Source organism: Gallus gallus, chromosome 28, assembly GCF_016699485.2.
Source record: "Gallus gallus isolate bGalGal1 chromosome 28, bGalGal1.mat.broiler.GRCg7b, whole genome shotgun sequence".
Lineage (NCBI taxonomy): Eukaryota > Metazoa > Chordata > Aves > Galliformes > Phasianidae > Gallus > Gallus gallus.
The window spans coordinates 767,262-789,710 of NC_052559.1; the positions used below are offsets into that span (position 1 = coordinate 767,262).

The 22,449-nt window shown below is 48.4% G+C and overlaps 1 protein-coding gene across 1 annotated transcript in view; it reads left to right on the forward strand.

The window, feature by feature from the left end:
* The window catches only part of FBN3 (fibrillin 3), a 123,859-nt gene that overhangs the window by 81,897 nt on the left and 19,513 nt on the right, over positions 1–22,449 (forward strand). The window contains exons 12-36 of the mRNA XM_418173.8: positions 604–747; positions 1,346–1,465; positions 3,676–3,801; positions 4,345–4,467; positions 5,159–5,434; positions 5,859–5,912; positions 8,549–8,674; positions 9,580–9,705; positions 10,504–10,623; positions 11,001–11,138; positions 11,218–11,268; positions 11,760–11,885; positions 12,677–12,904; positions 13,053–13,178; positions 13,545–13,673; positions 16,529–16,654; positions 17,554–17,679; positions 18,041–18,163; positions 18,450–18,575; positions 18,721–18,846; positions 19,298–19,420; positions 20,124–20,246; positions 20,624–20,749; positions 21,344–21,466; positions 22,168–22,290. Of these exons, the coding sequence (XP_418173.7) occupies positions 604–747; positions 1,346–1,465; positions 3,676–3,801; positions 4,345–4,467; positions 5,159–5,434; positions 5,859–5,912; positions 8,549–8,674; positions 9,580–9,705; positions 10,504–10,623; positions 11,001–11,138; positions 11,218–11,268; positions 11,760–11,885; positions 12,677–12,904; positions 13,053–13,178; positions 13,545–13,673; positions 16,529–16,654; positions 17,554–17,679; positions 18,041–18,163; positions 18,450–18,575; positions 18,721–18,846; positions 19,298–19,420; positions 20,124–20,246; positions 20,624–20,749; positions 21,344–21,466; positions 22,168–22,290 (3,258 nt within the window). The remainder of the gene's footprint in view (positions 1–603; positions 748–1,345; positions 1,466–3,675; positions 3,802–4,344; positions 4,468–5,158; positions 5,435–5,858; positions 5,913–8,548; positions 8,675–9,579; positions 9,706–10,503; positions 10,624–11,000; positions 11,139–11,217; positions 11,269–11,759; positions 11,886–12,676; positions 12,905–13,052; positions 13,179–13,544; positions 13,674–16,528; positions 16,655–17,553; positions 17,680–18,040; positions 18,164–18,449; positions 18,576–18,720; positions 18,847–19,297; positions 19,421–20,123; positions 20,247–20,623; positions 20,750–21,343; positions 21,467–22,167; positions 22,291–22,449) is intronic.

The window sequence follows — 22,449 nt, forward strand, 5'->3', positions numbered from 1 at the left end:
TGGCTGCCTGTGTCAGAACATACGCAGCTTGTCTGCCTGTGTGCCAGCCCAGTCCTCAGCCATGTACACATGAGCAGAGCACTAGTGCTGTTAGCCAGATACAAGGTTTATTTTGACACTGAGGGAGTGATGGGATGTGACACTAATGCTGTGCAGAATACTGAGCCCAGAAGGAGATCAAACAGTGTCTCCTGGCAGAGCAAGGAAGCTGAAGCTGGCTCCAGTGCGGAATAACTTTCTAATTACCAAACAGGAATGATGCTCTCACATCACTGCCTCCCTCTCCACTTCCCCTAAACAAACTTTTTCCCACTGTGTCAGACACTTTTTATACACATCTCTATGTAGCTCCTTGCCTAGAACTCAGGCTTGTAAAAGTGCACTGGATGTCAATATATATTAATCCCCTTTGTGTTTGCTGTGCAATCCTAAGCATGCCCATAGGGTGGGGGTACACCGGGTATCACGGCACCCACAGAGAGTTCTGATGCAGCTAGATTTGTGCCTGCAGCACCACAGTGGACTTAGTGATCCTGCTTCAAGGAGACAACAAAAGGAACGGAGCTGTAATTCTCTGTCTGATGCCACTTCTGTGCTTTCCAGGAACTGCGACTTTAAATCAGACCATTGACATATGCAAGCATTTCACTAATCTGTGCCTGAACGGACGCTGTATCCCCACCCCATCCAGCTACCGCTGTGAGTGCAACATGGGCTACAAGCAGGACGTGCGTGGAGAGTGCATCGGTGAGTGGAATTTGATGGATATGTACAAACACAGGTCAGCTCCCAGTGTGCCCCAGCACCATGCCTGTTCCTGATACTACCTCTAGTGGCTGCCCCAACAGCTCCCATTCTGGACACTTCCTCATGAGAGGCTGCATTGGGCTCATGTCAGCTAATGAAGCTGGAAGAAGATGGGAAGTATTTATCTGTCCAGCAAGGATGACAGCTTTCCTCTGGTAGCCATAACCTTGCCATTGGCTTAGCTGCTTGACAGTGCTTGAACATCATCCCAGTGTAGAGCAAACCCGTGTTCCCTCTGCTATGCTCAGTGAGCAGAGCGTCCAAAAAGAAATGCAAGAGGATAAGTTGTCCAGCCTTCTGACTGCAGAACCCTTTCTCTAACTATACTCTTTACATAATTGTGTACTCAGGCCTGACTGGCCTTATCCTGCCAGTAACTCCAGGTCTGGGCTCCCCAGCACAGAGTCTGACTGCTTTCTCCCTTGCTGGCCATGCTGTCGATGGGCACAGCAGCTCACAGAAGCTAGACTTGCCTGGAATCTCTGTGTGAGTTCCTTGCATGATGGTGACTCACAGATTTATGCTTTTCTCCTTGCAGATGTAGATGAGTGCTCCAGCAGCCCCTGTGTGCACGGTGACTGTGTGAACACACCTGGCTCCTATCACTGCAAGTGCCATGAAGGCTTCCAGAGCACCCCAACAAAGCAGGCTTGCATTGGTATGTCTTTTCTGTGTGCTGTACCAATGTCAGCAGGATTATCAGGGAGTTAGGTATGAAAAGAGAATGTAAAGGGGAAAAACAGTGACAAATTCCCAGCACCTAACAACTTTCCAGCCACGTATGTGATGGCATTCAGAACAACTCAGCTGAGTTGTCAGTGGTGTCTCACAATTTGTCTGGGAGAAGCAGTTTCCTCTGCCTTTATCTACCATAGAGTTGGCTAACAGCAGTCCAGGAACTTGTAGAGTCCTTTTAAAGAGATGAACTCTACTTTGAGATGATGTTCTCTTTTGATAAAAAACTAGGATTTTGAGGAATTTCTGTATTAATGTAGAAGTAATGGATCTGCCAGTGTCTTGCAGCAAAGTGGTACTCCAGGTGAGGTGCTATAAAAGAATTATGGGAAGATAATGTTCCATGTGAGCAAGAAGAAATGACAAATTACCCTGTTAATGGCTGACCTTTGTTTTCTTAATTTTGCAGTCAGTGGTCGGTCCACTTCTTTTGTAACTTAGCACAGTGCACGGAGCAGGAATTTCTCACTCTGGCTTCCTCTTATTCCAAGGCTGCTTGTTTTGTAGCCTGTTTGTTGTGCAGCATTACACGGATAGGGCCATATTACAAGGAAAAGCTGCAGGGTGAGGCTAGGAGAAATGAGAGAAGTGGAATACAAACAGTAGATCTTCGTAGGGTTTTCAGGAGATCACCTTATCTCCCTCCAGGGACATGAGATCAAATACTTCTGATGAAGGGATTTCCAAAGGATCTCCCAATGGCCTGACAATGGGAAAGCCTTTTCCTAATTTCCCATCTAAATCTTTTAGTTGAAAATTAAGCTGAATTCTTCCTGGATCTTTCCTCCTGGCCACAAAAATGAACTCATCGCTGTCTCCTTTTCAGCATGTTTTTATGTGCTGGGAAACTGCAACCTGCAACCCCTCTGATACCATCTCCTGTCTAGACTAAACAAATGCAGACCTCTCAGTCCTTCTCATCAATAATCACAGAATGGTTGAATTTAATGTTTCTGATTGTGTCATCATCCTTGTTTTTATCCTGTCAAATTTCTCCATTTTGTGTTTATCTTTTCTAATGCACGGTGCTAAAATTGGACTTAGTTCTCCACCTGTGACCTCCCTAGTTGTCAGGAGAAGAAACTGTCCCATGCAGCTTACACAATGCTATTCTGTTGGTATAGCTCAAAGGAAGTTTCCTTCTGTTCATAGCCATCCCATTTACTCTGTAATTCAGATCCTTTTTTGCCAGGTAACTTCTCCACCTATACCAAGGGTCTGCAAAGAGTCTGTATCTCCCATTGCCAAGGGGACTGCTGACTTCTCGTAATTTGCTCATAGAAGGGATCATCCTTTCTTTCCCAGCTCTTGAATAAGGATCGGTAGCAGTCCACTACTTGAGATATCCTCTTAGTCTTTCATCTTTAGCCATAGGCATTCAATATTCTGTCTCCCAGAGAGAGTGCACACCGTGTTCTTGATCTACGACATAGCACCTTCCCTGCTGCCATACTTCAGTCAACCACATTGTATCCAACCTCCTGTCCAACTTCTGTACCCCAGCTTCTGTCTGGGGAAGTTAGGTTGGGTGTTAGGAAAGGGTTCTTCACCAAGCAGGTGGTTGGGCATGGAACAAGCTCTCCAGGGCAGGGTCACGGCTGCTGGAGTTCAGGAAGCATTTGGACAACATACTCAGAAATATGGTCTCATTTGTAGGTAGTCCTATATGGAGCCAGGAGATGGGCTCAATTATCTTTGTGGATCTTTTCCAGCTTGGAATATTCTGTTCGGTTCTGTTCTCTTCTGCCTGCTGTTTCTTTTGCTGAAGACCACATCTCTGAGGCAGATAGTAGTGGGTCAGAGTCCATGGTTTTGCATGGATTTCTTGCTGCTACTGTGGGCTTAAACAGACCTAGGATAGTTTCAGATATAAGGAAGGCCTGGGGACGGAATGTTGACAGAGACATCATGGAAAGCCAGAAGTCCCAGAGCCCAACTCCCAAATCTAGTGCTACTCCCAGAGCATGCAGAGAGCTTTCTTCACATCTTCACCTTCTGCAGTTTGTACGTAGTGAAAGAATGTGATCCTGGAGAGGCTGAGAACATTTTTCTGGTTTACTAATGGAGCAGATAAGACTGGAACTGCTCCATAATCCACCTGCTGCTAATTTCCTATGTTTATTTCCTTACCAGATATTGATGAGTGCATCATGAATGGAGTGATGTGTAGGAACGGACGCTGTGTTAATACTGATGGCAGCTTCCAGTGTATCTGCAATGCTGGCTTTGAAATCACCCCTGATGGCAAGAATTGTGTTGGTAAGCTGTTTTCTGATATGCCTTGGCAGGTTGAGGCTGAAACTATGTCCTCCATGCGGCTGGTGTTTACTTCAATCTGAGCTGCACTTCATAGAATGGCTTGGGTTGGAAGGCACCCCAAGGATCATCAAGTTTCTTCCTCCTGGGTAGGCAGAGTGAATCTTGAAAAGGAGAGATGTTCTAAACGAGGAAAGCATTTTTATAAGGGTGCTAATGCTCCTGGAGTGTTCCTCTGGGATTTTTGAGATCCAGGAGCATGGGTGGGGATGGGTATGGAAGAAAGACATTCTCCATCACCTTGAGAGCTGCTGCCTCCAGCAGCTAATGCACAAGTCCTACTGCGAGCTGGATCAGCTGAGAGTGGTAGGGATGCATCAGGACAGCTCTTAGCAGAAGTAGCAGTGGGAACTCTGCCTTGATGATTAACATCTGTTACCATTAGAAGCAGTTTGGCTACAAGATGGGTGACAGAAGTGTCTGAGCACAGGAGAGTCCTGCTGCAGCGCTCAGACTCTGCTCATATTTTCTGCTTCTCCTCCCCAGATCATGATGAATGTGCCACAACCAACATGTGCCTCAATGGGATGTGTATCAACGAGGATGGCAGCTTCAAATGTATCTGCAAGCCAGGTTTTGTGCTGGCTCCCAATGGGCGCTACTGTGTTGGTGCGTACGTCTCTGAGTTTGGTCTCTGCCTTGCTCTCTTCCCAACCTGCCATCCATGTTGCTGGGGACTTGCAGTGGGTCTGAGGCCAAGGGAAGCTGAGAAAAAGCAAGACTGTTGCCATGCATCACCAGCTCTGCTGCCAGAAATTCCTGTCTCCAGCAGAATGGATTCAAGGGAAAATGTTTTTGCACCTACACTATATCAGTGCAATTTTGAGATTAAATCCTCTTTCCATGGGAGGTTAGGTAGACCTATGAGGCTCTCTATGGCGTACATGGTGTGAGCTGACAGCAGTCTGCTCCATATTCTCACCAGCCTCTAGAGTATATTCCACGAGGATTTGTGTGTCACCTGCCAAGGACAGACAGTTCAGAATATGAAGGCAGAGTGCAGAAAGGAAGGAGAATGTAGCACCCCTCTAATACTGCTGTGACACAGAGTGAATTCTCTAGCTCACTGCTCTGTTAACATAGCAGGGACCAGACCCTGCTGCTCTGAGAGGGACTAGGTCTCAGGAGACTTCCAGCCCACTTTTCCTTTCCTTGAACCATCAGCAGGGGACACGATGCTCCAAACTGCACTGCTGGCTCCCCTGTAGACTCCAAATCTCCACACAAAATAAACCGAAGCCATTTTCAGTGTCTTCCTGCCCAAGGTTTGCTAACAGCCCCTCTGTGGTTCTTTTTCCAGACATCGACGAGTGTGAGACGCCAGGAATCTGTATGAATGGCTGGTGCATTAACACAGAGGGCTCCTTCCGATGTGAATGCCTTGGAGGCCTGGCTATCGGGGTGGATGGACGGGTCTGTGTGGACACCCACATGCGCAGCACCTGTTACGGAGGCATTAAAAAGGGCACATGTGCCCGTCCCTTTCCAGGGGCAGTCACCAAGTCTGAGTGCTGCTGTGCGAACCCAGATCATGGCTTTGGGGAGCCCTGCCAGCCCTGCCCTGCCAAAAACTCTGGTAAGCTCCTTTTGCCATATGGGTTTGCAAAAGCCAGGAATGTGCTCGGAGACACTGTGAGTCTGTGATGGGTTCTCAGTGAGATGCCCTAGGGAGCCTGGCAGTGAAGACATGAGAGCAGTAAAGACATAGGCAGGGAGAAAGGGGCACCACCTTGCAGCCAGCACGTTTAGGTTGGATCAACAAGCAAACCTTGTACTGATCTCGTTGCAGGGACTCTCACAGTTTTGGATTCCTAACTATTCCTAGAAGAGTATCAGATCTAAAATACGTATTGCATACAGTATTACAGTAAATAAACTGTTTGGAAACCCACAAATGACACTGTAGCAAGTAAACTATAAATTCAGTGTTACTCAGCGTTAATTTAACTGTACTTAAATTGTCCAGAAAAGCTGATGACTCTACTGTGCTTTCTACGTAGCTGAATTCCAGGCACTCTGCAGCAGTGGCATTGGAATAACAGCTGATGGCAGAGGTACGTGCATCCCACATACTGTATTCTAAATAGACACATCTAAAGTCACTCTCAAGTCTTTCAGCTGCTTTTAGCTGAGTGTGCATACATCCGTGTGACTGTGGAAGCATGTGTCATGAGACTTAGTGCTGTGGAGGAGAGTTAAAACGTTGTGCATGTGTATGTGAGAGCTGCTGGTGAATAAGTGCAGGAGAGGTTGCATAGCCAGAGCGGGTGTTAGTGCATGCAAGAGCATACCTCTGTGTTAGTGAGATGTGAGATGTGGGCTTGGGCAGAGGGGGAGAGGGGTATTCTATGTCTTTTCTCCTCCCTACAGCACCATGAGATAATGTTAAGCAAACACTGCTTCATAGAATCGTTTTGAGTTGAAAGGGACCCTCACCTTGTCCAACTCCCCTGCAGTGAATAAGAACACTACAGCTCCATCAGGGTGCTCAGAACCTGGTCCAGCCTGACTTTGAATGTTTCCAGGGGTGGAACATCCACAATATCTCTGAGCAACCTAATCCGGTGCATCACCATCCTTGCTGTAAAAAACGTATTCCTTATATCCAATATAAATCTCCCCTCTTTTAGTTTGAAACCATTTTCCCTTGTTCCATCAGTTTGAAAACATATCAAGCATCCCTGGGGACTGGATATTGAATCAAGTGGTTGATTTCTGGCACCCTACAGGAACTGCATTATGGGGGATGTGCACACAGAGTTTGACTTTACGCCTTGCTTTGGTAGGAATAAAGAGCATGACAGAGCATGACTTGCTCATTTCATTCCTCTGCCCCTCATCTCCTAGGCTGCAGAACAGGAGGGTTCGCAGCCTCCCAAGGAGAAGGAGCTGAGAATTCACGTTGTGCTGCATGAGATGTGTTGCCAAAGGGCTGCTCTGAATTAGCCAGCTGTGCAAGAGGTCAGGCAGGCAGCTCTGCTGCCAGCCCTGGGCAGTGCTTGGGTTAGCAGGAAGAGCGCAAAGCAGCCGGATAACTACGGCCTTTCAAAACCTTCCAAATGGGAATGAGCCAGAGGCAAATCGCTGGTGGCTTCTTGGGCTTCCTTCCAGGGCACCATTTCTTGGCCAAAATCATTCTCAGGCTGATGATAAGATCCATGCAGGATGCTAGTGTCAGACATGCTCTGGTCAGCCTAGAATTGCCCACAGCCAGGATTATGTACGCTCAGCACCTCTCCAGAGTTGCAGCTCCCTGTGGATGTAACTGAACTCTGACTGCATGGAGACAAAGACCAGCAGTGTCTGGTGTCTGGGCAGCCCTGACGTTGGCTGGGCTTGCCATGTGGGACTATGGCACTGTGAGGACACGACTATACAAACAAGACTTGCTTTATTCTGTTGGAAGACTGTTTCTTGCTATGGTAGAATGTCTTTGCCTGGTAACCAGAGCTTTGTTCGTAGTGAGCAGGAGGAGCTGCCCACCTGGATGCCACCCATCTACCTTGCTTTCTACATGTACAGGGCACATGGTTCTTTAGCAGATGTAGCACCCTCCTCTTTAGGACACAGCTCCCACTGTGGGGGAAATAGGAGGTTGGTGATGGCAGACACCTCTGCCTCTCACTGCCAGACCCCTGCAGACCTCAGCCCACCAGCTATGCACATAGCTTGCTGTGGCCTATGGTACCCACTGCACATCACTGTAGAGCTACCCCAAAATTTCATAGTCTGGGGCAAATTTGTCCAAGGCACTTTGAAACTCTTTGAAACTGAAGTTTTTGTATCTTACAGGCACTGGCTCATGGCAGTAGCCTCACCCAGACATAACACACCCCTCATTCCCTTGCCCTGCCACCACCACACATTCTTCAGGGCTAGGAAGCAGTTAGAGACTCAGTTCTTTATGTCAGCAGAAGGAAAAGGAAATCTACTTTGACCTGATCAGTACACGTTCCAGCCTGGCAGCTTTGTGGTCAGGGAGTCTGTTCAGCTTGAGCACCATGGCTGGGCTAGGGGCTGCAAGGATTCAGTGCCATTGGACAGCTTTGCTGTGACCATCTAGACATGGGCATGACCCTTTGCTGGCCCCACTGCCCACAGGGTGCTCTCCAGCATGTCTGGCTGCTGTTAATCCCATTTTGCCCTCAGCAGTGGACTCCTACAGTAGGGCTGTATTTGCATAGGCAGGTTGTCCATCATGCTCTGTGCTTACCCCAGTTATCCCCAGCATCCTGCTAGGAGCACCTTCCAAACAGCTTCTTCTTCCCAGTTTTTCCATTGAACAGGACAATTAAGTGGTCTGATCTGAGTACCTGGGACTGTGGTACTGTCAGAAGACTCAGGAACAAAACAGGGAGACCTAGGCACGCTTGGTGTGGTAATACATCTGGGTTCATCTCTACTCCTTGTCCAGTTCTCTTTTCCTGAGCTCAGAGTTCTGTGCTGGATAAGTTGTGCATCCCCAGCACTATGTCACACAGCTCCAAAGCACCAAGAGGAGAGCAGTAAGGCTCCCCAGGGCCTACTGGTTTATACCAAGGGATAGGTAGGCCAGGAATGAGGAATTTCTGTAGAGGAGTGACTCAGCTAGCTGCTGGCATCAAGAAACAATGAGGGATTAAGAGTGTGGAAGATTTCTGTCTCTGTGGTTGGCCACGATCCATCTAATTTGTCCTCTTTCACTGTGCAGACATCAATGAGTGTGCCCTCAACCCTGACATCTGCCCCAATGGCATGTGTGAGAACCTGCGGGGGAGCTACCGCTGCATCTGCAACCTGGGCTATGAGTCTGACCCCACGGGCAAGAACTGTGTGGGTGAGTTTGGGGCAGCCTGAGTTTGGTGTGGCATAGGGAAGCAGCAGCTCAGTGTCAGGAGAGAGGCGGTGCACATGCAGCATATGAGGCTGTGAGGTACTCACAGACCTTCATGGCACAGCTGCACGGGATCTTGAGGCAGTACAGCAGCTGATGCCCTGCAGCATCCCTGCCTTGTCCCAGTGGAAAAGGACAAGGAACTACGTGAGAAGTTGGGCATATGGGATTTAACTCACTTTTCACGTTGCATTGCTTTAAGGATAGAACTGAATCTCCCCCTCACTGTCTCCCTAAACCTTGCTCTAGGATTGCCCAGGAGGGTCAGGCCCCTCTGGAACACAATTCAGGCCACCCCAATTCTGATTGAGAGACACCATATCACCTGCTGTCCACCTTCCTTTGACTAGATAAGGAGCTTGGATAGAAGGGAGGGGTAGGTGACCTAAATCACAGGAGTTCTGGTGGAGGAGCCCTCTGAAGTGACCTGCTTCAGCCTCCTCCTTGGGGCAAAACTGTCACCAGCTCCTGGTGATGATATCCAGGTGTCAGGCCTGAAAGCACCAGACCCCAAGAGAGATACGGGGAGTGAGCTGTAGGAAAGATGCTAGGCTGTATGTGATGGACTAACCAACCTTAGAAATACCACCAAACTCAGCTAAGTCCCTAAAGAGGTGCATCTCACTGCATGGAGATGCAAACCACTGAAGGCAGTCGGTGTGTGGAAGGTGATTGTTTTGTCTCATCTTCCTTCAGTTTTTTGTTTGTAGACCTGTGTGCGTTCACTCGCATATGTTATGTCCTATATAGTGTTATCTGAGCATTTCTCTGCATCTCAAGCTTCCGGAGCACTGCAGGAGGGTACACACTGGTGTTGTAGCTCAGAAATCCTTTCTCTCTGCCCACAGATGTTGACGAATGCACCGTCAACCGTTTGCTGTGTGACAATGGGCTGTGCCGCAACACACCTGGCAGCTACACCTGCACCTGCCCCAAGGGCTTTGTCTTCAGGACTGAGACAGATACCTGTGAAGGTAATGGGACTCTAAAGGCAGCAGAGAGCATCTGTGTAAAGGAGCTGTGTCTTGTGATCCTGCCTGAGAGGACCTCAAGGTTCAGCGTGGTTTTGGTTCTCTTGACCTCAGTGGTTTGAACTGGAGCAGATCCAGGCTTTGGGATTTTTAGGTTTTTTTGCAGAGGGGGAAATCTCACTCTTCATTCAAAATAGAGGACATCCAAACCCAAATCATCCTGGCCTTTTGGTGACCGAAAACTAGAACAATTTCCTCTAGGCTCCCCAAATTGTAGCTGAAGCCTAACCAAAATTACAAGTTTTGGGGATTTAATTGAAACCTTACAGCCTGGAGTATGAGAGATTTGTTTCCCAGCCACAAAGCCCCAAAACAGTGGCACTTTATCCATGTGTTTAGACAAAACCCTCATTATCTGTGGCAAATGGCAAGTGCTTTGTAGGCTCACATAGCTTATGAAGGCCATGCTCAACGCTGTGACTGCTCCACCTTAGCCAGGAGCAGCCCTGAGCAAACAAATTCATCATTCCCCCATAGTTTTCATCATTAACCTCAGTGCATCCATTCCCTCAGCCTTGAAGAAGCTCTCTGTAGTGATGTGTGCTGTCAGTGTCTGTCCACCCTGAGATGATGCATACTTGAGTTGTACATGCAGAATTTGAATAACCTGGGCTGGTGATCCTCTGTACAGCTGAAAATCTCCCTTCTTCACGTTCTTTGCTTCTCGTCTCTCCACATACCTGGCCCAGAAGTCTGGGTTCCATGGCACTTACTACAGTGACAGTCCCTTTCTTTCTGCAGATATCAATGAGTGCACCTCTAACCCTTGTGTGAACGGTGTCTGCAGGAACAATGCTGGCTCCTTTGCTTGTGAGTGCTCCCCAGGCAGCAAGCTGGATCCCAGCGGCACCATCTGCGTGGGTAAGGATATGGCCTTCTGGAGGCAGATGTGGGACACTGATACCAGCCCTGTCTGCATCACCCTTTGCAATTCTAGCTTAGGAATGGAGATCCACTGAGGCTTTCTTTTTCTCACCCTGCATTTATTTTCTTGTTGGTAACAATAAATGTTCTGCAACACAGTGGTAGGACAAGGCTCTGGGGAGCAGCAGAGTTTGGATCCATGCTACAAAACCCTTCACCCCACAGCCTGAAGGATGAAGTGAGGCCAAAAATCACTAGTCACACACTCAGAAATAGTTTATCCTACTTGCTTCTTGTGAAAAGCTGGCTGTTGTGAAGCTGGGAACCTTGGCCAAAGACCACTCTTCACTCATGCCTTGCCTTTGCCCCTGCAGACAGCATGAAAGGGACATGCTGGCTGAACATCCAGGATGGACGTTGTGAGGTGAACATCAATGGGGCCACACTGAAATCAGAGTGCTGTGCTACACTGGGAGCAGCATGGGGAAGCCCCTGCGAGCGCTGCGAGATTGGTAAGGTTCTGCTTGGTAGGAAGGCAGGCTGCAGCCCATTTCTATGCTAACAATCCTCTTGTTTCCTGTTTTCTTGCAGATACTGCCTGTCCCCGGGGTTATGCCAGGATGAAGGGGGTTACTTGTGAAGGTAAAGTGCTGCAGGACACAGAAGACTTTTTAACTGGGAACATAGTCATTGTTTATTTGCTGTTTTTATGCATCTTTGAGTTTGGACACAGCCTGCTGAAGCCCTGTGATTTTTGTGCTATCTCTTGCTTTGGCACCTGCCCTGAGCACTGCAGCTGAGGTATGGGCAGTATGTAACACCAGTGTGTTCAGACACAGTACTGATGTCTGTGAGTCCTGGTGTTTCTCTGTCAGCACTGTACCAACTGCGGACCTGTGCAATAGGACTGCCCTCTGCCTGCTCATGTCTGACACTGTGATACAGCCTCCTTGCAAACATCTCTGCACGTGACTGTGGCTGTGCCTGGAGGATGTTTTGCAGTGTGACAAGCCACCAGTTTCAGCCAGTTGGGCAGCTCTGGGCTCTTTCTGGATCCCTAGGAGCCCCTCAAAGCCATGGTAGTCGTGACTGTGTGCCACTCTCATGCCTGCCTTTTGCTTTGCTGCCAACAGATGTGAATGAGTGTGATGTCTTTCCTGGTGTCTGCCCAAATGGTCGCTGTGTGAACACAGCTGGCTCCTTTCGGTGTGAGTGTCCAGAAGGATTGACCCTCGATGGCACTGCTAGGACGTGTGTGGGTAAGAACACTTCATCTCATCCAGACTCCTGATCCCTGTCATCCATCCCTACATAGCCCCAACCATTCCCTCTCCCACCACACGCTGTCACTCAGTTCCCAATACTGCTGTTGTCTGGAGCACAAAATAATCATTAGGAGCTGCCAAACCAAGCCATCCCATCAAAGCTAATCTGCCACAGCTACATGCCCCCATATCCAGCCAGTAGTGCAGTCGTTGTTATTAGGTAGACTTAATGGGTAACCAGTTCTGTGTGCTGCATTTTCAAGGGTCCACTGCTTCTGATCATTGTTGGCTATTACAGCGATTACACTTTAAATAGATGATGTAACAGTATTAGTTAATGACCCTGCCCTGGAGTCTTAAAGAAACTTCTGCCTGCTTTCTTGGCACACCATGACAACCCCGTGCCCTTCATAGGGCATCTGCATTAGTAGCTGCCTATGAAGAGGCCATTCTGTGCCCCAGTACCAGCAGTCACAGGCCAGCCACATCCATTCTAATAATCTTTATTATATAATAATATTATATATATATATATATATATAAAAAATAATATTCTATATATATAAATATATATATAATAATTATATAATAATCCCAACCAAGGCGGCCGTATCAAAATGGCCCATACCTGAGTATTGTAGGGAGAATGCGTTCTGGCCCCAGCCAAAGCTATTTTAAGGACAGTGCTAACTGTGCCACAGAGCTATTGTTCCAGAAAATGGTATCTCTGGCCTTCCCAGAGATCAGGTGCTGCAGGAAGGGACTCAGCTCTGCTCTCTCATCAGATGTGCGTGTGGAACAGTGCTACATGAAGTGGGATGAAGATGAGTGCACAGAGCCTCTGCCGGGCAAGTACCGGATCGACATGTGCTGCTGTTCTGTGGGCTCAGCCTGGGGCATCGATTGTGAAGAATGTCCTAAGGTTGGTTCTAATGAGTACAAGGCCATCTGCCCAAGGGGACCTGGCTTTGCCAACCGAGGGGACGTGCTTTCAGGCAGGCCCTTCTACAAAGGTAAGAAGAAAGAGAGGAGCTGCTAATTGTAGGCTGTCCTCAGCCCATCTCAACTACAGCTCAAGGAAGCTGCTCCCTGCTCTGGGATCCTAAGTTCATTGCAGACATCCCCTCCCTGAAGCACTTACTGTTTTACCTTCATGCACAGATGTGAATGAATGTAAAGTCTTCTCTGGCCTGTGCACTCATGGGACGTGTCGAAACACCATTGGCAGCTTCAGATGTATCTGTGGCAATGGCTTTGCTCTGGATGCTGAGGAAAGGAACTGCACAGGTAAGGGAAGACCAACTACCCTCTGAACCACTCTTGTCCATCTTGCTGCCATGACTGCCTCATGGGATGCTCAGTGTGGTGGTATCCAGAGGAGTCATGGCAATTGTCATGTGGATGTGCAGAGAAGCCAAGGGCAGGGTCACAATCAGAAGGCTCCTCCATCTTGTGGGAGGAAGGATCAGTTCTGCACCAGAGAAGTCTTCACTGCTGTCTCTCCCTTCAGGAAGCAGACATCTTTGGTCTGCCTGGATGGACCTGCCAGTCCAGGGCTGTAAAATTCGATGTGCAGGACGAGCAGCCCAGTGCCAGCTGTAGCAGTGCTTGTAGCCTGCCCTGCCATGACTACCTGCTCTTCATTCCCCACAGATATCGACGAGTGCCGCATCTCACCAGACCTGTGTGGTCATGGCACCTGTGTCAACACGCCGGGCAGCTTTGAGTGTGAGTGCTTCGAAGGCTATGAGAGCGGCTTCATGATGATGAAGAACTGCATGGGTAAGGGCTAATAACAGCACCCTTACTGTTTTTCAATGGAGAAGAAAGTAGCTGGTAGCAGATCTGGTAAGGGTTCTCATGCCAAGCTGCTGTCCTTCTCGTTCTTCTGGCTGCATCTGGGCACTGCTGATTACAAAACACAGGACCTGGGCCTGCAGAGGCACTATAAAAAGGTTGATTAGCTCTCTGTTCTTTGGCATCAAGCCAAATCTGTACATTGCCTTCTAGGGGTATCATGGGAGTCCCCACGCTGAAGTGATACCTGACCAAGATGAGTTCTCTATCTTGCTTAGATTGCAAAGTTAGAACTGGGGTGAAGGGCAGCACCTGTAAGAGAGATAAAGGTCTGTGTGTGTGAGCTGAGAGAACCATAGATGTTCCTGGGATGACAGCAGAAGCATATGTGAAGTCAGGGGTTCATGTTATGCAGCACGAGCTCTCAAGAGCTAGAGCAAGCAAAGGGAAAGGCCACATCCCCAGCAAGCATTAGCTTGAGGCCTGGACCACTCCAAAGAAAGAAGGCAAAAATACAAAGATGTAGCCTCTGCCTCCTGACAGATTTTGTAACTTCTGTGGGCCAGTAATCCACCAATGATAGTCCTGATGCTGTCCCTGCTAGGGGGCAGTAGTACCCCTGAGAGCAAGGACAGACTAGAGTGAGGTTGACAGAAACGGGAGACACAGCTGGGAGCTTTCCCTCAGAGACATCTATTTATCAGGACCTTTTCAACTGGAAGCCGGAACTTGTGTCCAGCACCTGGGCTGGTGGTGTCTTCTGAGCTGGGGATGAAGATTGGCCAACCAGGGCTCTGGGATTAGAGCATGGCCCAGGGGAGCATCCGTGGCTCTTCTTGCCATGACACTGAGTGGGACATCGTTGGTCCTGCCCTGCCATGTCCTGGCCACGATTCCCTCAGCTATGGGAGCACAAAGGTGAGCCCATACTGGCAACTCAGGGAGCCAGAAAGCCAGCTTGAGTGCCTAAGCGTCCATTTTTGAACCTCGCATCTAATTGGTTTTTGATCAACTGCCTGCTGATCTTGTCTGGAGCCATTGTCACTAACCCAAGAGCAGAGTCCATGCCTGGTGTTTTCATTCCTGTCATGTGAGGATACCACCCTTACACGTGGGGATTAGCTCATGCTCAGTGGAGATCTGCCAGGCCAGTAGCTTGAACTTAATGGCTTTGAGCTCCAACTCTCATACATAATTGGCTTTTCCCTCCATGTGACCACTCAGCTCCTTCTACTGCTTTTCAGCCTTCCCTTACACAACTATTAATTATTGCCACTAATTGTTTACATATCCTCACTCCTAAACATACACCCATCTCCAGGCATGAGTGATACGGTATGTTCAATTCTTTTGTTTTCATATACCATTGCAAAATGTTTCTCAACTTGTAGATCTTTTTGTGTAGTACAACCACAGTTGTCCTCCTGTGATTAACCTGGGTTACCTACCTGCCCTAAATGCTATCACAAATGCTACATTGCTCATTTTAATCCACTTACATGTAGTTAATAAATGCTCCTGTCAGCTATATTAACATCAGATCACTGCTGAAGTTAGTATACTTATTATTTCCATTCTTATACATAAATTTATGCATAGACATAAATGATACATAAATGACAAATTTTGATCTTCATAGCACTGCTTCGCCTCCTTCTGTCATTGCACATCTCAGAATCACATGCCATTAAATCAAATGCCTCCATTAGCATCAAAACATGGAGATGTCTTCTAAATGCCATACATTACTCAGCAACAGATCACTCATTTGATAACTTGGGTTTCTTCCAGCTCTGAATCTTGCTGTCTCATCCGATTTTTCTGCAGTTGCTTTCCATTAAATCTTTCCAAAATCACTGTTAACCTGATCTCAATTGTCAGTGATATATAATCAACTGCTGTTGTTTCTACACCTTTCCTTGAGATTGGAATCTGCAGCAGTTTCATATTAGCTTCATCCCTTGAGGAATGCACTGACTGGCTCAGTGCCCAGTCCCCCACATGTAGCATGTACCAAACCCTTCATGAGAATTGCAGATAAGCCATCAGCATTCTTCTACCCCACTCCATTTCCAGTTATCATTGTCAGGGCTTCCCTTCACTTGTGCATTTGATCATCCTTTATCCTCAGGTAATTTCTTTCCTCCCATCTGTCGGTTGCTTCTTTGTATTCTGTCATTCATCTATGTTCAATTTAATAATTTTTAGTTTTGCCTTAATAAGTCCCATCAATGACCGTTCATCTCCACCAAGTCAGCCTGACTGTGGCTGTCCTCTAATTCCTGGCATACCACATTCCCCTTCTTATCTGCCTAGCTAGACTAACTTGTCAGGCTAACCTAGTCTTGATATTATGTATCAAGACTATGTGCATATGTAATTTTCCCAGATGTGTGTTTTCTGATCACATGTGTGATACTGGGGCTGTCTCAAAGACTGTTGCCAAGGAAGTCTGTCTGGTGATCTTCTATCAACAATGCATTTGCCAGAGATCTCTCGCTCTGTTGACAGGACTTGTGGAAATCAACTAAGAGTGGTGGGATGGGATCTAGGACCTGCCCCTCCACTCCTTGCTGGCTAATCTGCATGAGGCTAATATCTTATTTCATCTTAATGTCACACTTTACATTTTGCTGAGCTCAATGCAAGAGTTGCTATTACCCAAAATGCAGCCGTAAGTCCACTGCACTCACCCAAGTCCTGTTAATTTGGAGATGTGCCCCTGCTTTAGGATATATCTCTGGTGATGAAGCTGTGGTACATGGCACCAGCATCACCCTATCATCTGAAAAACCCAGCTGAAGGGATCCATCAGCCTCTTTTCATGTCACCTTCTGCAGATATCAATGAGTGTGAGCGAGACCCACTGCTGTGCCGAGGTGGGATCTGCATGAACACTGACGGCAGCTTTGAATGCATCTGCCCCCCTGGACATGAGCTGACTTCAGAAGGGAACACTTGCATAGGTAAGATGATGGAAAGCTATGTTATGACCAGAGTCTGGTCAAGATAATGATGTGGTGAGAACCGAGTGTCATGCTGGGCCCAGGAATGTCCTTCCAATCCCTTGCATGACTAGAATACATTCAGCCAGGAAGGGCTGAGGTTACCCTCAAGAATTCATTGTGTTTAGGATGTCTCTTATTCTAACTGCTGTTCACTGAAGACTGAGCAATAGGGTGATGCTAAGGCAGTGGAAAAGCTTCTAACTGCTGTATCTGTTATCTTTACCAGTAAATGAAATATCATTCCCTAGACCTGGAGCCCCATGAACTCTACCCACACAGATCTATACACCCCAACTCTTAATCTCCCAAGCAGGTTGCACCTCAAGCAGGAATAGTTCCAATCCCTTGTAATGTCTGAAATGTAGACCAAATGTGACGAGTTGTCAGGGGCTGTTATGTGTTAAACACCCAATTCATTTTTAGTTCTCTTTAGGTTTGCATGGCCATAACCTGCAAGCCGTGCAAAAGGCATGTGAGCAAAAGGAACTTGCCCAGGATGGTCTGAACTGAGGCTGGGTTCTAACATGACCAGGAAGGAGTTTGTGGTTCAGGTTCTGGGGAATCATATACAATACTAAGTAATGATGGGAGAAGACAGTGAATTGTGAGGACTTGCTAGCTCAGAAAGGATGGAAAAATGGAAGAGTGAAATCACACCAGCCCAGAGCTGAGCCTGACTTGGGGATCAGCCTGCTTTCTCATCTCAGGACAGAAAGTATGTGGGAGTGTTTCAGATCAGAAGGCAAGGACAGATCAAGTTTGGAAGCAGCAGTTAGGAGTACCCAGGGCTGGGTGCCAAATGATGCTCAAGGTGGGGTCAGGATGGATGGCTGCTCAAAATGTTCTCTCCACCACAGATATCAATGAATGCTCCCTCAGTGACAACCTGTGTCGCAACGGACGCTGCGTCAACGTCATTGGGACCTACCAGTGTGCGTGTGATCCGGGCTTCCAGGCCACACCAGACAGGCAGGGCTGCGTCGGTGAGTGCTCCACTTTGCCATATGTTGTGCCAAGAGCTCCAAGCTCCTGGCCTCAAACCTCCTGTGATGCTCAATGGGGGGCCTGAGTGTCAGTTAGCTCCAGAAGAGGGGTGAACCTCTTACTTGAGCTGCTGCAGGACCAACACTCTTGACAAGGGGTTCTAATCAACTATTGTGAGTTGACAGTAATGCAGTCATCTGTCATGGGGAGCTTTGATCCCTCTTCAGTAAGCCCACCACAAAGGCACCTCTCCCACCTTCTCTCTTTCCAAGCTAGCACTGTGTCTGAGCAGCTCTGCTGCAATGCACGTAGTCTGGATGATGACTCAAGCAGACTCCTGACCTCTCCTTTCTCCCCCAGACATTGATGAGTGCACCATAACCAATGGTGGCTGTGACACACACTGCTCCAACTCGGAGGGCAGCTATGAGTGCAGCTGCAGTGAAGGCTATGCACTGATGCCAGACAAGAGATCATGTGCAGGTGAGCACTAAGCCTGGCTCTCATAGATCCTGTCCCGTAGTTCTCTGTGTCCATTGCCCATAGTGCTGGCTTCAGGATGAAGGGTTCTCGTTTTTGGGTTGCTTCCAGAGAGGTGATTTCTCTGCACTACTCTTTGTTTTGCACCTCACTTTGGGACCCCCAGTCATGTAACTGCATGATCTGTTACACAGCCCCACCTGTGACTCCCTTCTGCCCCTGCTGCTCCCACAGTATACTTCCCCACACTGTAACATCTGTACTTCAGCAACAGTCTCCTTCTTTCTAGATATTGATGAATGTGAGGATAATCCAGACATCTGTGATGGCGGGCAGTGCACAAACATCCCTGGGGAATATCGCTGCCTCTGCTTTGATGGCTTCATGGCATCCCTGGACATGAAGACTTGCATTGGTAAGGACAAGCTGTGCCCTGGGCACATGCCAGCACTGCATCTGTAGGCTGATGTTGGAGGGAGAGAAGGATGTCACCAGAAGTTTGCCCAAGGGTCAGAATATGGTTATTGTGGTGCTCAAAGTAAATCCTTCTTCTCCTGCAGATGTGAATGAATGTGATCTTAACCCCAACATCTGCCTGCATGGCGAGTGTGAAAACACAAAGGGCTCCTTCATCTGTCACTGCCAGCTGGGCTACTTTGTCAAGAAGGGAACCACAGGCTGCACAGGTGAGAGCACGCCAGACCTGGAGCCAGGAGTGCTGGTAGGAACCCTCACAAACACCCACAGCAGCTGCCAGGGAGGGAATGTCTTCCCTCTGATGGGGATACTGTGGGCACCCAGGGATGTACTGGGTGCTGGTAGCCCCTGCTGTGCAGGCAGACATTGGCAGTAGGGAAGATTTCAGGCAGGGTAACATTTTCCTGTTCTATATCTGAACCAGGGACCTGCCCTTCCTTTTATCTTTATATTCCAGCGGGGAGTACAGATCAGCTCTTCAGCTCAAGGATGCAACCCTAGGGCAGCCTGTTCCACAAATCACCCTGTTCTCGTTCCCTGGGGTTCAGGCTCCCAGGAGCCATCAGTGCCTTGAGCAGTTAGCAGAATGGCACCTGGCTCCCTCACTGTGTCTTGGGGAAGTTGAGCTCTGTCATACTCTAGTGTCCTTCCTTCCTGCAGACATTGATGAATGTGAGATTGGGGCTCACAACTGTGACATGCACGCCTCTTGCATCAATGTGCCTGGGAGCTTCAAGTGCAAGTGTCGCACAGGCTGGCTTGGAGATGGACTGAAGTGCAATGGTAAGTTCTCAACCTTGAAGAGGATGTCGGTGCTCTGTGGGTACCTCTGCTGGCTGGCCTGTGTTGGCATTTGTGCTTACAGTGTTCTTGAACCCCTCTGGATGAGGATTTTTGTAGGTGTGGGATGAAGAGGGTCTGCAGGTATTGCACTGTCAGGCTCTGCAACTATGTCTGAGAAGGACATGGCAATTAACATGGGAGTGAGGGCATGTATTTGTAGGATGTGGAGTGTGGGGGTGATGCTGAGATGTGTGTTGAGTGTCAGACTGGTAGCATGGCTGTATGGCGGTGTGTTGGTGCATGGTGTAGAATGTGCAGGGATATGTGGGTGTGGGAGGTATGTGGGGTTGTGCTGTGTGTATGGTGCTTATACATGACTGCAGGGATTTATTGGATCCAAGTGTATGGTGTGTATGAAAGGATGCATAGGTGCGTGCATGATATGTGTGCCTGAACTGGGGATGCATGAGGAATATGGATATGTGTGCATGAGTGTTTCTCACTGCCAGACTTTGTCAGCGCTTCCAGGGGAGTGCGTAATGGCCATGGAGTCTCACAGGTGCTCCAAGTGCCTGGAGGCTGCAGTCTCTTGAGCCACTTATTTGTCCACCTGAAGCACATCCCTGGAGTCCCTGCACTAGCTCTCCAGGCCTAGAGGAAAGGCCAGAGGCAAAATACTGAGGGGGTGCTTCTCTCTGCCCAGACTTGGACGAGTGTGCAACAGAAGAGCACAAGTGTAACCTGAATGCCAACTGCATCAACACACCGGGCTCCTACCGCTGCGCCTGCCGAGAAGGCTTCAATGGAGATGGCTTCTCATGCTCAGGTGAGGCCCACAGACCCACTTAGCAGCAGGAATGTGACTTAACTGTGTTGCTTGTCTCACCTCATTTTAACTACCAACCTCTCTTGGCATCTGGCTGCCTGTGGGCTGTTCCCCAAACCAGATATCCCCTGAAAGCCACTGCAGCCTGCCCTGCAGAATAACCTGTTGAGGTTCATTAAGGAGAAATCCACCTTCTTATCAGCAGGTGTTCAGAGTGGTTCAAAACAATTAGAAGTATTGCAGTGCCCTTTCTTTGCAGCCTTCTAGCAGAGGGGTGGGAACAAGCTAACAAGCTTGTGGGATTGTCCTGAGCAAGGTGGAGGAAGTTCCTTTCTCTTGGTTAATGCCATGTCAATCTCACACCTGACTCTCCCCAGATGTGGATGAGTGTGCAGACAATGTGAACCTGTGTGAGAATGGGCAGTGTCTCAATGCACCTGGAGGTTACCGCTGCGAATGTGAGATGGGCTTCAATCCCACAGAGGACAGCAAGGCCTGCCAGGGTAAGTAACCTGAGTTTTGTTTGCTGCTCCAAGAGATGCAGGGTCCTTCATGGCCTTGATCTCTCCCTTGCAAATGCACCATAGCCACCGGATCCACTACTAAGCAAAACTCACCATTGTTTGGTGGTGCAAGGCTCCTGTGTTACTGCAGGTGGTCAGAAACCTGTCAGTCAGTGCTGGGTACCACATTGCCAGTGAGCACATCTCTGTGGGCCATACTAGACTGCAGGCTATGCTCTGACACCGAACTGCTGCTCCTCAGGCTGTCAGGTCCATGTGAGACCAACACTGCAGAATTGTCAGCTCTTCCACTTAGAGGATTTGGTCCCCAGCCTGCAGAGAGCTGGGATAAGCCAAGGATCCATGCAAGATATGAGCAGTCAAATAAATGGGAGTTAGGGGAGAAGGTATACATGCAGCATGCCTGGTTCTGCTCACCCAGGAGGTGATATCCCTTGGCACTAGAATGATCATGAGGAGGTGGGTTACCATGTGGGTGGCTGGGTTGTGAATGCTTTTCAGTGGGAGTGGGAGAAGCCTTTTCTGTCCCTTACCTTGCTAGATCCTGAGTACCCAGCTCTCCTTCTTTTGCAGACATTGATGAATGCACTTTCCAGAATATCTGTGTATTTGGGACCTGCCAGAACCTGCCTGGCATGTTCCGGTGTGCCTGTGATGATGGCTATGAACTGGACAGAAGTGGAGGCAACTGCACAGGTACAGAACTTCTGTGGGTCCATGGGATGAGGCTCAACGCAGCATGGTGCAGCCTCGCCTTGAATATTGTTTGCAGTTCTGGGCTGCAAAGTATAAAAAGGATGCTAAGATTCTTAAAAGCATCCAGAAAAGGGCATCAAAGCTGGTAAAAGGGCTGCAAGACTTATCCTATGAGGAGAAGCTAAGGACATTCAAGTTTTTTAGGTTAGAGAAAAGGAAGTTAAGAGGTGACCTCACTGACCTCTACAACTTCCTGAGGAGGGGAAGCAGAGGCGGAGGTCCTGATCTCTTCTTCATGGTATCTGATGGCAGGATAAGTGGGAACAGTGCAAAGCTGCACCAGGGGAGGTTCAGACTGGACATTAGGAAAAACTTGAAGGTGGTCAAACACTGAAACGGGCTTCCTAGAGAGGCTGTTATGCCCCATGCCTGTTCAGCGATCAAGAGGCATTCAGACAATGCCCTCTTTAATTTGCTTTGACTGTTGGTTAGCCCTGAAGTGATCAGGCAGTTGGACTTGATGCTCTTTGTAGGTCCCTTCCGACCGAGTTATGCTGTGAGTGTATTCTGCGAGCCTTGCAAACATCATGGCTGTGGGAACACAGCCTATACAGACCACACAGAACTTAGGGTAGGGACTGCCATTTCTGTGGCAGTCTTCATCATTCTTTTCAGTCTTTATCATCCTTCCATCTTTTCAGATATCAACGAATGTGCAGACCCCGTGAACTGTATCAACGGCCTGTGCGTCAACACTCCGGGCAGCTACCTGTGCAACTGTCCACAAGACTTTGAGTTGAACCCCACTGGTGTGGGCTGTGTGGGTGAGTGGGGATCTGTGTTGTAAACATACCTTTCAACCAAGAGCTTGGTGGTCCTTCTTGGTCCCTCATGGTCAGTGCTGGCCACTACCAGAGATAGTAGTCTGGTAGTAGTAGTGCAGCAAAAGAAGAGTATCTTCCACCTGTTAAGCCTGGCCCACA